Source organism: Triticum urartu, chromosome 2A, assembly GCF_056163025.1.
Source record: "Triticum urartu cultivar PI428250 chromosome 2A, HENAU_Tu73, whole genome shotgun sequence".
Classification (NCBI taxonomy): domain Eukaryota; kingdom Viridiplantae; phylum Streptophyta; class Magnoliopsida; order Poales; family Poaceae; genus Triticum; species Triticum urartu.
This window is the reverse complement of record NC_141874.1, coordinates 545,807,109-545,819,319: the sequence shown is the minus strand read 5'-3', so window position 1 is coordinate 545,819,319 and position 12,211 is coordinate 545,807,109. Positions and strand designations below refer to the sequence as shown.

Here is a 12,211-nt window from a genome sequence, read left to right as displayed (position 1 = left end):
CCACGGGTGGGAAATTTTGATACCTATATAAACTCTTGGACCTACAACGTGAGAATGAGGGCTTCCGAGCTTTGGCGACCATCAACGGTAAACCAAAGGGGGTCACTGATAAATGTTAGTTCATGTTGCTTCGATACATGGCGGTCGAGAGTCTCGGGGTGTTTGAGATATCTTGCAAGTATGGTGGTCGCTTTGGCTGGACATATGCTGTCTGGTGGTTTTGGGCCTTCGCGCTCTTGTGTCAGGATGATGTTTAAACCGCTTCATCTACCTCTAGTTCTTGTTTCTTTTGTGGTGTATTTGATTTTTTCTTTGTTTTCCTTAATTAACCAAGATGTGTAGTATGGTTTTTGGATCTGGTTTCCCTCGTTAACTGGATCAACTCTTCTTTTAACGTAGTCGTGGGAACTCTCCGCCCTCTCACGAGGTCCCATAAAAAAAGAGAATGAGGGCTACAACGTTTGTGAAAAATGATGATATAATTTTTTTACTATGATGAAAGATATGAAGTCTATATAAACTGCAGGTTTACTCCTTTAAATAGGATGGGCATATCTGGCGAACGTTTGCCACAGGACATGGCATTTACGAATCAGTTTTTAGTGCATTTGGAGAACCTGGGTGGCCTTTTTCTTTTGCAAAACTGACATGTCATTTGTTTAATTTTGGGTGTAAAAAGGTCATCCAAACTACACCGTAAGATTAAGATCGTGTGGCAGCTAGGGCGTTCACTGGCAGTTTCTCCCTTGGTGAACGTTCACCAGTTACTATTTTCCGTTTAACTATGCTGCACGTCGATACCAAATTTCACTATAGTTCACAATATTTGTTGTTTCTATCACTCGTGTTATTTTTCTATGGTTAATTTTTTTGGGATATCTCCGCGGCCATAAATAAAACTAATACAAAATATTATCACGAAAATAATCCCCCCCCCCCCTCCCTCGATATTATTCAAATTGTGAAAGTGTTTGTCCAAGCTATAGTCGGTTGTTTAATTGTCGGATTCGTCATTATCAAACTCATCGAGCGGAGGCAACATGGCTGCAACGACAGAGGTGAACTCAAGTGGAGGTAGAGGCGGTGACAACACATGGATGTTGTGGGTATGGTGGAGATGACCCTGGATCGAGCGAGAAGAGGCAATGACAGGGCGCTAGGTGGAATTAGAGTTTAGGCTCCTCTGATTCATGGGAATAGAAAAATCAGAGAAAATTAGATGACATGTATCTAAATTTATATAGGGAAAGAGAAGTCACTTGATTCATGGACGTGGATTTAATGAACATGGTTCCCCGCGCACCTCTTATAAATAGTAAATTCAAAAAATATACTAGAAAAAATATGATTGTTTTTAATATATATAGTCAACCGGTATACTCACGTATGAAGTTTTATGAAGAAATCACATCCATGGTAATCTGGATAAAAATGCCAAAATCGAAGCTATATTAAAAAACATGGTTTGATGATTGGTATGGTCCCAATTGTATTTTCTTCACTAAGATTGCCATGAGTGTCAAAACATGACAAAACTTCAAATGTGAGTAGAATGGTCGACTAAGTTTCATACCCGGAAATTTTAGATTTTTTTATTTTTTTCAATATGTTTTTCCAAATTCAGTATTCATGTAGATATAAACTTTTTCAATGGTTATAGGCTATGTTGTGCCAACACGTTGGGCCGTGTTTTTGTCAGCGCAGACGCAAACGGACGGGGTGGACCAGACATGTGGGCTCGTTGCTTTTTTTTTGAACTGGGAACACATGTTCCGGTACTTAACCCTGCACAGCGATGTTGCTGGCAACACAGTCAACAACAAATTCGGGAGCTTGCTCCCTCCACCAGGTGCTAAGCACGCCAGCCCTATAACCAAAAGCAGCTAAATTGTGGACAACAGTATTACAGTTTCGCTTACAAAAACTGAACTCAAATGCATCAAAGGAAGCAAAGTAGAGGCTTCGAGCTTCTCTCAACAGAACGCCGATGGAGGACTTGTCGTAGTCGCTAGTGTTGAGTGCCTTCACCAGCTGAAGCGAGTCTGATTCAAAAATTACCCTGTGCACACCCATCTCGCTCGCAGCTTCAATCGCCTTAATGCATGCAGTGGCTTCAGCCTGGAGTAGTGATGCTAGATGATCGAGCTTCCCTGCACACGCAACAATGAACCACCCTTGGTCCGACCGAGCAACGCAGCCCCAAGCTCCACGCCCAATATCCACATGAAAGGCTGCATCAAAATTGACTTTGACAACCCCTTCCCTTGGCCTGAGCCATGTTGTAGTAGTAGGTGTTGTTTTAGGTACCTCTACACACTTCTCATCCATGGCAAAATCAACAACATGCCTTCTGATGATGAAGCAGACCTCCTCACATGGTCGAATCTTTTCTCCTGCATTGGCTTTATTCCAGACATTCCCCACTCTCAGAGCATGGTCAAGATTAGATCACGCCGCTTGCTGTCTAGGGCCCACAGAAAGTCAAATATGGTCATAGGATCTGTACATTTTATAAGGGCAAGCCTGATATCCTCAATCAACAAAGTCCTCCACACTTGCTTCACTTGTTTGCATTTGAGAAATAGATGACGTCGTCCTCATCGAATCTCAGGCAAATCGGGCACCTAGGGTCCAGCTCAACATGTTTCCTCTTCCGTAAAGGCAGACTATTATATGCTAATCTCCACAGAAACATACAGACCTTGGGAAGAAGGTTCAGGCTTCAAAATTTATTCCACTTATGTGATACAAATGGCGCCTGGAGCGATGAGCTCTCATCTCTATTCTTCCACGCCTCTCGGGGATGGACCCCCAAATGATAGGCTGATTTAATTGAGAACATGCCTTTCGGATCAAAGTGCCATGCCACCTGATCCTCCATGCCTTGCCGCACAGGGATAGCAAGAATCTCCTTTGCGTCCTCCTCACAGAACAACTGAGAGACCAACTCCTCATCCCAAGTTTCAGTTATAGGATTCATCAGGTCGCTGGCTCTACCAATTAGCACGCTGCCATGCCGAGTACACGGCCTTCTCGTGTCCCCCCGTGGAATCCATGGGCCCTCCCATATTTTCACATTTTCTCCCGAGCCAATCCTCCATACAGTACCTTCTTTTAACAGCTCGATCCCCTTCAGTATGCTCCGCCATGTATAGGACATATCCCCTTTCGCCTCTGCCTCCAGCACCGAACATTCTGGAAAGTAGCGTGCCTTCAACACTTGCGCACAAAGCGTATCCGGTTCCTGCAGGAGGCGCCACCCTTGTCGGGCTAACATTGCGAGGTTAAAAATGTGTTGGTCTCGGAAGCCCAAACCTCCTTCCTTTGTTGATTTGGTAAGCTTGTCCATCCTATCCAATGGCATTTGTCCATTTTATCTTGCTGGCTCCACCAAAAGCGGTTAATTAATGTATCAATCTCCTCACATAACTTCTTGGTTAGATCAAAGCATGACATTGCAAAGGTTGGGATCACCTGGGCAACAGATTTCACCAAGGTTTCTTTACCCGGTTTGGACAACAACTTTTCAATCCACCCTTGCATTCTCTGCCAAATACATTGTTTGATATAGTCAAATTCCCTACTCGGCACGATACCAACATGAACTGGTAGCCCCAGATACCGTTTGCAGCGAGACTCATGTGGGATAGTGAGAACTTGCAGAACCTCATTTTTAACTGTTGTAGATGTGCCTTTACTGAAGGTTGCCGAGGACTTGTTCTTATTTATCATTTGACCTGATTGTTCCTCATACAAAGCCAAAATGGCTTGCAACCTGGCTGCACCTTGAGCATTTGCCTTCATCACGATGAGCGAGTCGTCTGCGAAGAACAGATGGTTTATTTTTGGCGCCCCATTGCAGATTTGGACTCCCTGAATTGTGCCTTCAACCTCCGGTTGCTGCAAAAGCGCCGAGAAGCCCTCAACGCACATGATGAACATATATGGGGATAGAGGTCCCCTTGACGAAGGCCTCTCTCCGGCACAATGATCTGTGAGAGATTTCTATTCACTTTCACTCTGTACTTTATTGTCCTTATGCATTTCGTAATGGTGTTGATCCAAACCTCCACGAACCCCATCTTTCGCATCATGCATTTCAGAAATTCCCATTCAACACGGTCATAGGCTTTACTCATATCAAAATTGACCGCAACAAGAGCAACAAGATCATCTCGCCCCCCCTTACGTTTATGCATCAGATGGTTTATTTCATATGCCAACAACACATTATCGGTAATCAACCTCTCAGGAACAAAGGCGGACTGGGTCGGAGATATAATCTCAGGAAGAATTTCCTTCAATCTCAGGAAGAATTTCCTTCAGCCTGTGCAATGTTCTCTACAAGCTGATCTCAAAGTGGGCTTGTTGCTTTGCCCTAAGGAAGAGAGCTCTGGTGAGTGGAGGTTGAAGAAACAGATGAGCTCAATCCAACGGTTCAGCCAAATCGATTGAGTTTGAACAAATTTTCAGGCGACTGCCCATACTTCAACTGATCAACGTGTTTGAACAAGCAAACGGCAAACCGATGCCGCCTTCTCGCCCTCCTCTCACCCCGACGAGTCTGGGCCTTCTCCACCGCTTCCTAGCCTCGTCCTCCTCGGCGCCTCCGCCGCTGCCCGTGCTCCTCCGCCTGCACGCTCTCGCTGCCACCTCAGGCCTCTGTTCCCGCCCCGACTTCGCCGCCAAGCTCGTCTCCGCCTACTCCTCCTCCGGCCGCCCCGGCCTTGCCGCCCTCGCCTTCTCCGCCTCCCCCTGCCCGGACACCTTCCTCTGGAACTCCCTCCTCCGCTCCCACCATTGCGCCTCCGACTTCGCCTCCGCGCTCTCCGCCCACCGCCGCATGTGCGCCTCTGGCGCGCGGCCCTCCCGGTTCACCGCGCCCATCGCCGCCTCCGCGGCCGCCGAGCTCGCGGCGCTCCCGGTCGGCTCCTCCGTGCACGCCTACTCCGTCAAGCTCGGCCTTCTGGTAGGCGATGGTTCCCTCGCGGTCTCGTCGTCGCTCGTGTACATGTATGCCAGGTGCGGCCGCATTGACGACGCTACGAAGCTGTTCGACGAAATGGGTGAGAGGGACGTCATCACGTGGACCGCGGTGGTCTCTGGGTGCGTTAGGAATGACCAGGGTGAGAAGGGAATGAGATACTTGGTGCAGATGGTTAGGCTAGCGGGTGATGGCGGCGCGAGGCCAAATTCACGGACAATGGAGAGTGGGTTGGAGGCTTGCGGACTGCTAGGTGAGCTGTCTGCTGGGAGATGCTTGCACGGGTACACGGTGAAGGAAGGGATTGGAGATTGTGCGTTGGTGGTTTCCGCACTTTTCTCAATGTACTCAAAGTGCGATAGGACTGAGGATGCATGTGTTTTATTCCCGGAGTTGCCAGAAAAAGATGTGGTTACCTGGACTAGCTTGATTGGAGCCTATTGTAGGAGAGGACTTGATAGGGAGGCCGTGGAGTTGTTCCAGGAGATGGTGGTGTCTGGTCTGCAGCCAGATGAAGTTCTTGTTAGCTGTGTACTTTCAGGGTTAGGGAACAGTGGAAATGTGCGTAGGGGGAAGGCATTTCATGCAGCTATAACTAAGAGAAACTTTGGAGACAGTTTCTTGGTTGCCAATGCTTTGATTTCAATGTACGGGAAACTTGAGTTGGTAGATGCTGCAGGCAAAGTTTTTGGAATTTTGCATCAACGAGATGCAGAATCATGGAGTTTGATGGTTGTATTATACTGCAAAGCTGGACTTGATGTCAAATGCTTGGAGTTGTACCGAGAAATGCATTGCAGAGATCATGATGAATTTTTATGTGATATCAACAGCTTGGTTTCCACAATCTCTTCTTGTTCACGGCTAGGACAACTGCGGTTAGGTCAATCAGCTCATTGCTTTTCGATCAAGTGCTTGCTTGATGAAATTTCAGTTGCCAATGCATTAATTGGCATGTATGGAAGGTGTGGGAAATTTGACCTTGCATACAAAATATTTGGTGTGGCCAAAGTGAGGAGGGATGTTGTCACCTGGAATGCACTCCTATCCAGCTATTCACATCTAGGACATTCAAATGATGCCTTGTCACTATATGATCAGATGCTCACTGAAGGTGTCCAACCAAACTCTGCAACCTTGATTACTGTCATTTCAGCTTGTGCAAATTTGGCTGCACTGGAACATGGTGAACTGATACATTCTTATGTGAAAGATATGGGGTTGGAATCTGATGTATCTATTAGTACATCACTTGTTGACATGTATACTAAATGTGGGCAGCTGGGGATTGCAAGAGGAATTTTTGATTCTATGCTCGTACGGGATGTTGTTACATGGAATGTGATGATAGCAGGCTATGGGATGCATGGTGATGTGAAGCAAGCACTGCAGTTATTTAGTGAGATGGAGAGAGGAAGTATTAAGCCTAACAGTGTCACTTTTCTTGCCATTCTGTCTGCTTGCTGCCATGCAGGGTATGTTGATGAGGGCAGGAAGCTGTTCATCAGAATGGGGAAATACCGCCTTGAACCTAACCTGAAGCATTACGCATGTATGGTGGATCTCCTAGGGAAATCTGGGCATCTTCAAGAAGCAGAAGATATGATTTTGGCTATGCCAATACAACCTGATGGTGGGGTATGGGGAACTTTGCTTAGTGCCTGCAAAATGCATGACAATTTCGAGATGGGGTTAAGAGTTGCAAAGAAGGCTTTTGCTTCTGACCCAGGAAATGATGGGTACTATGTTTTAATGTCCAATTCATATGGTAGTGCTGAAAAATGGGAAGAGATAGAGAAACTGAGAGACACGATGAAGAATCATGGAGTGGAAAAAGGTGTGGGCTGGAGTGCGGTTGATATTTGCGTGTGAGTTAACAGTTATGGCATAACTACAGCCGAGACTGTAGAAGGGTAAATAACTAATTGACCGCATTAGCTCATTTACATAAACTCTGGATCAGCTTTAGAGATATAATGACCGGCTGACTGCTACCGGTGCAAATGGTTAAGGTCTGTTGCAAGAGCCAAGAAGTCTGTGAATTATGCATCCATTGGGCATTTATCTTCTTCAATAGTCTGTCTCATTAGAACGTGGCGGCAAAAGTCCTCTTATTATCCAAGATGATGTTGCTAATATCGGCAGAGGTATCTCCCTCCCTTGGATGCCGCATTATGCTCCTAACCATTTAGTTCCATTTAAACTTATAGTTCATGATTCTTTGAGTTATTGAAAAGCAATGTTGATTATACATTTATGCATAATTAGTACCCCCTCCGTCCCATAATATAAGATTTTATTACATCCAATATGTGAGTATGTTGGATGGAATAAGATCTTATACGGACGGAGCATTAGCTAATCGCATAGTGCTGTGATAAATTCTTGCTGAATTTAAAACAGATGTTGAGTGGGCCATGTTTGTCTGTTTTGTGAATGTCGCTCAAGTTCGCAGTGCAACTTCTCATTCACCTCTCCATGTATCTAGATCCTCCTGGCTGTTTTGGACACCATGCTATTTTCTAATACATGACATGATGGTTCACACTTCTGCAGAAGAAAATTGTCCAGCGAATTTCATATAGGCCATTTGGATGAGCAAAAGTGCATGAAAAATGTTCAGAACCACTGGAAGAAGATAGCAGGTAACTCAATTGGAACCTATTCCACTTTTGGAGTTTGATTGCAAATATGTACATCTGGAACTATTTTTGTGCATACGACATTACTCCCCGCCTCCTCAAGCAGCTCGTGTTTGAGCTGAAAATCCTGGATCTTTTCTTCCTATTGTACCAAAATTTTCTGAACACCACTTGCTACCGTGCCCCAAGACTTCATTTGCCTCAGGATTATTTGAACGTGATAAATCAACGTTAATGCTGGTGGCGCATCTGGTGGATCAACATGGAAGCACTTCAGAAGACTCGCATGAAAAAGATTGTGAATATGAACCCGTGCTGGAACGCCCAGTTTATATGCTATTGTCCCCACACGGCCCATAAATACAACAAATTGACTGGAGTTAACCTGCGTCTAAAGAGACAGCATTGGTTTTGTAAAACGGAGTGTATAGTGGTCTAGCTGGATCAGAACTCGCTCATTAGTGACATCAATTGCTCATTTACATAGAGCCTGATTCAGGTTTGGGAATGATGCATGTAAGTTTCTTCACATTTTATAATGGTTCGATCCTAAAGGCTATGCCCGTAAAGGAAGTAAACACTTCTTGGGGAAAATGCCCCTCATTGATTTATTGTCTCATCCATATGTAATATAAGAGGTAATTCTTCATGGTTCAGCCAAGGTGGATGGCATGCTTACTGAATACTGATACGTTCGCATCATAGCACTGAGCCCATGCCGCTGGATCATGATCAGTCATGAGATCTTTTGCCATGATCACAAGAACTGTTATGATGCTCCAACTGTTAATGTCAAAGCACCGTCAAATGTGAAGATGTATGCCCCACAACTCACTATTCCATGTTTACTTAGAAACTAATTGTTCTTCTTCCACCATCTCTTGCATCTGAGCCAGCGCATCAGCAGCCTTTTTTTTGTTTGTCGGGGCTTTTTTCTGTTCTACTGATTTTTGGAGGTTTTTTTTTTCCGTTTGTTTGTTTACTTTTTTATTTTGGTTCCTTTCTTTTACCTGTTTATAAATCCATGAATATTTTAAAATTTGTGTTTATTTCTAAATTTGTGAACATTTTTTTTGAAATTCAGACATTTTAAAATATCCCAATTTTTAATAAATTCCTGAACATTTTTAAAATTTCATGAACTTTTAAAACTCAAGAACAGTTTTTGAATCTCTGGACATTTTTTATCAATAATATAGGTTTAAAATCTGTTATTTATCTTCAATAATACTCCCTCCATAAACTAATATAAGAGCGTTTAGATCACTAGATCTAAACGCTCTTATACTCCCTCCGTCCTAAAATAAGTGTCTCAACTTTATACTAACTCTAGTACAAAGTTGTACTAAGGTTGAGACACTTATTTTGGGACGGAGTGAGTATTAGTTTACAGAGAGAGTATATTTTTAATTCGTCGAAGAGGAAAAATAGAGGAGAAAATCAGGAGTAATAGCATTTTTTTTTAGGATAAGGGGGCCTTGTTGGGTGCAGCCGAGAGCAAGGAATGACAATGCCATTCTTGTGCCGGTTATGGCGCGCCTGCCAACTTCATTTTTTTTTAGACAATGCCAACTTCCAAATGGAGGACTCGACTCGATTTTTGGGCTTCAGATACGTGTGGGCGGCGGGCGCGTTAGATACACAAATCTGACCCATCGGCGCATACGGCCCAACCCACATGTGACAGCCTGGCTTCGGGATACCCCAGGTTTCTCCGACCGACACCGAGCACCTCCGGGTCCCCATTCCTCTCCCATTCCCAGACACCGATCCTGCTCCTTCCTTGTTTGTCTATGGGCGAATCTCTCCGGCGACGGCGACCTCTCTTCCCCTGCGCGTCCATCTTCCGACGTTGCCACCCCGTCGTCCATCGCTACCAGATCGACGACCGCCCCTTCATCCTCACCGGTCTCTGCAGATCTACGCCGGCGGGCCGCCTTACCGACGGTTCTTCCTAGCCACGGTGGGTTCCTTTACTTCCCTTTCTCTACACCCCCTTATTTTTTGTTCACAGCATCACCCCCGAATCCGGACAACCGCTGACCCCGTGGCTAGTAGGCACAAGTAAAATTCCGTTGAACGTTCGATTTTTCTGTTGTATATTTGAGAAGTTGGTAGTATGTTTTCTCCTTCCGAACGCTAGGTGTTTCATTACCTCCCTGGTTGTTGGGGGCAATCAATTGTAGGTTTCATTTTTCATGTTTTGGGATCATATATCAGTTTAGCATAAACTTGTACAGCTAGTATATATAGTACGTACAGTACTAGTTACAATACTTTCCATTGGCTTTCACTCAAGAAAGATTGGAGTGGTTAACGGTAAATGAATGCGTTGGAGATCAACAACATGTACATGATGCATTATCAACAAAGAGTTGGGGTCGGTTTGTGCTTTTGAGTAAACTAGATGATACCCCGCACGTTGTTGCGGGAATATTATGCAACACATTTCAGTGTGATTCATTGTATGAAACATGAATATTTGAAGCAATAATATAAAAGGCTAAAACTAAAAATACATATAATTTATTATGTTTGATTACTATATAAATGTAAAATGTATAAATAGCATAATAGAATGAAAATTCTCATGTCCGTTTGCATGTTGAGATGTGTCTTTTTTCATGCATATTTCACGATCAAGTGGCATGCTTGCATGTTAAAAGACATATGGTAGTGGGGGTGGACCTTTTCTCATGCATGTTGTGTGATGATGTGGCATGCTTGCATGTTGAGAGAAATAGTTAGTGGGGGCTAGCTATTTAGACACCATGGTGAATGCTTATCGTGGTATTGTGTCAAATCAGTTTGATCATAGCAACTACTCGTGGTAATCGGTTGGATCATTTGTTTGTGACTCAGAAACAAATATAGTTTCCATTACTGCCGGTATTATTTGAAAGCTTGTTAATAAAATTGATCATTTATTTCTTCTATCATTCTTGTGTAGTTCACACCCCCAACTCCAACAGACATCACATTTCCAAATTATTACTGATCTGGAAGATGGAAGCTATTTTCTTTATGGACTACCCCTTCCGTCCCATAATGTAAGATCGTTTTGCAAGCTGTTTTAGCTTGCAAAACGATCTTATATTGTGGGACGGAGGGAGTATGTTCTAGCAATAGCCATTGGTCCATGTTCTGCTTAGTCTAGGTATACTCTTCTACGTTTGTCATCCATGCAGATTCAGATTATAGTGAATTAAAAGATAGCAGTAGTCTTGCTACTTCAGTTTTTGACTGGGCATGAATTGATCAGTATTTGTTTAACCATCTCTTATTAATAGGCACTTCCGGTTCACTTTTTGGTTTGTAGCTGAAGCCTCGTTCCTAGAGGGTAGAGGCATTCCATTTCCTTCAGTTCAGTGATTGAGAATGGAAAATGGATTTCCTGGTGAAGTTCTGAAGGCTGTTTTCCCTCTACTGGATGGTAAAGACTTAGTCTTTTGCATGCTTGTATGCCGCCAATGGTGCGAAATTGCAAAGGATGATTACTTCTGGAAATGCATCTGCTCACGGAAATGGCCTTCCATCTGCAAACAGCCTCCTTCTGACACAAACTTCCAAAAGCTCTATTTAACGTTCTCCAAGCCACGGAAGACAGTGCACCTTCCTGTACCTAAGCTCACTTTTGAGGATCTGGTGTTTTACATTGACATGTGGCTTGAGGGATCACTAATCTTCTCTCAAGCAGTTTCAGGCTGCATTCTTCGAGCAGGTTTACAGAACACACCTGGCGGCATACCAGATGTACTTGTTGCACATCTGAATGCCGCAGACTGCATTTTGATGATGGAAGTCAAACCCAAGCTGACAGTCCCTATGGGGCCAGCCATCACCGTGTCTGTTCTTGCCCACCGCAAGGACACCAACAAGATGACTTGCATAATCAACACGTCGAGTTTTGATTACATTGACAGCAATGCAGCACGGGCGTTGGCATATGAATATCTCAGGTTTTCGCCCAGACACCCTTTCATATCAGACATCCGGGCCTGGATGTCCTTGCTTTTCCTGTATAAAGGAACAAACTCTATAGAGGTATTTGGTATTGAACTAGATTTTTGTGATGCGGCAAGGTCCGAGCCTGAGATCTTGTGGCTCTTAGACATGCTTGATTGGAAATAGAAGCTACTCTTTAGTTGTGATTTGAGCCTTTGAGGCATGTAAAGAATGTTCATGATATGTTGATCATCTACTGTTGTAGTACTGAAATATATGCTTTAAGATGTTGGAATAAAATGGCGATGTGCGCCCATTTGTTTTCTATACCGTTCATGACTTGGTATTGACTGATTTAGCCAGCACGGCGTGAAGACTGCCTTTTGGCCCATAGTAGATTTGGTTTATATGGATAATTGCTTGTGCTAAATCAACAACAATTAATATGGGTCGGAGGGAGTATATTATATTAGCCCGCTATTGTGTAACCAAACAATTGTTCATTGGTGCATTCAAATTTTAGAGTTTTTTAGCCTGGCACTTCACTGTTGTTGTTTTTTGACTTTTGCAAGGATTTCTAGCTTAGTATATTTGAGGAGCAGGAGTGTTGCTCCCTTTCTAGGGAGCTTACAAAAACTCT

At 43.9% G+C, this 12,211-nt stretch overlaps 2 protein-coding genes across 3 annotated transcripts; both read left to right on the top strand.

Moving 5' to 3' along the window:
- The first annotated feature begins 4,436 nt into the window (after positions 1–4,436).
- On the top strand, positions 4,437–7,131 carry LOC147985822 (Pentatricopeptide repeat (PPR) superfamily protein). The gene has a single exon (XM_087544331.1). The coding sequence runs from the start codon at positions 4,529–4,531 to the stop codon at positions 6,854–6,856; it is 2,328 nt and encodes a 775-aa protein (XP_087400457.1). The 5' UTR covers positions 4,437–4,528; the 3' UTR covers positions 6,857–7,131.
- A 2,172-nt stretch (positions 7,132–9,303) lies between these two features.
- Positions 9,304–11,896, top strand: LOC125538612 (F-box family protein). 2 transcript variants are annotated; one of them, XM_048701871.2, is made up of 2 exons: positions 9,304–9,589; positions 10,917–11,896. In XM_048701871.2, the coding sequence occupies exon 2, from the start codon at positions 11,005–11,007 to the stop codon at positions 11,755–11,757; it is 753 nt and encodes a 250-aa protein (XP_048557828.1). In that variant the 5' UTR covers positions 9,304–9,589; positions 10,917–11,004; the 3' UTR covers positions 11,758–11,896. The 2 variants fall into 2 exon arrangements, with proteins under 2 accessions (XP_048557828.1, XP_048557829.1); XM_048701872.2 differs by having other exon boundaries at positions 9,307–9,589; positions 10,946–11,896.
- The last annotated feature ends 315 nt before the right edge of the window (positions 11,897–12,211 follow it).

What these genes read in the sequence shown, in the direction of transcription:
- LOC147985822 (XM_087544331.1), top strand. Translation starts at nt 4,529, where the DNA reads ATGCCGCCTTCTCGCCCTCCTCTCACCCCGACGAGTCTGGGCCTTCTC.
- LOC125538612 (XM_048701871.2), top strand. Translation starts at nt 11,005, where the DNA reads ATGGAAAATGGATTTCCTGGTGAAGTTCTGAAGGCTGTTTTCCCTCTA.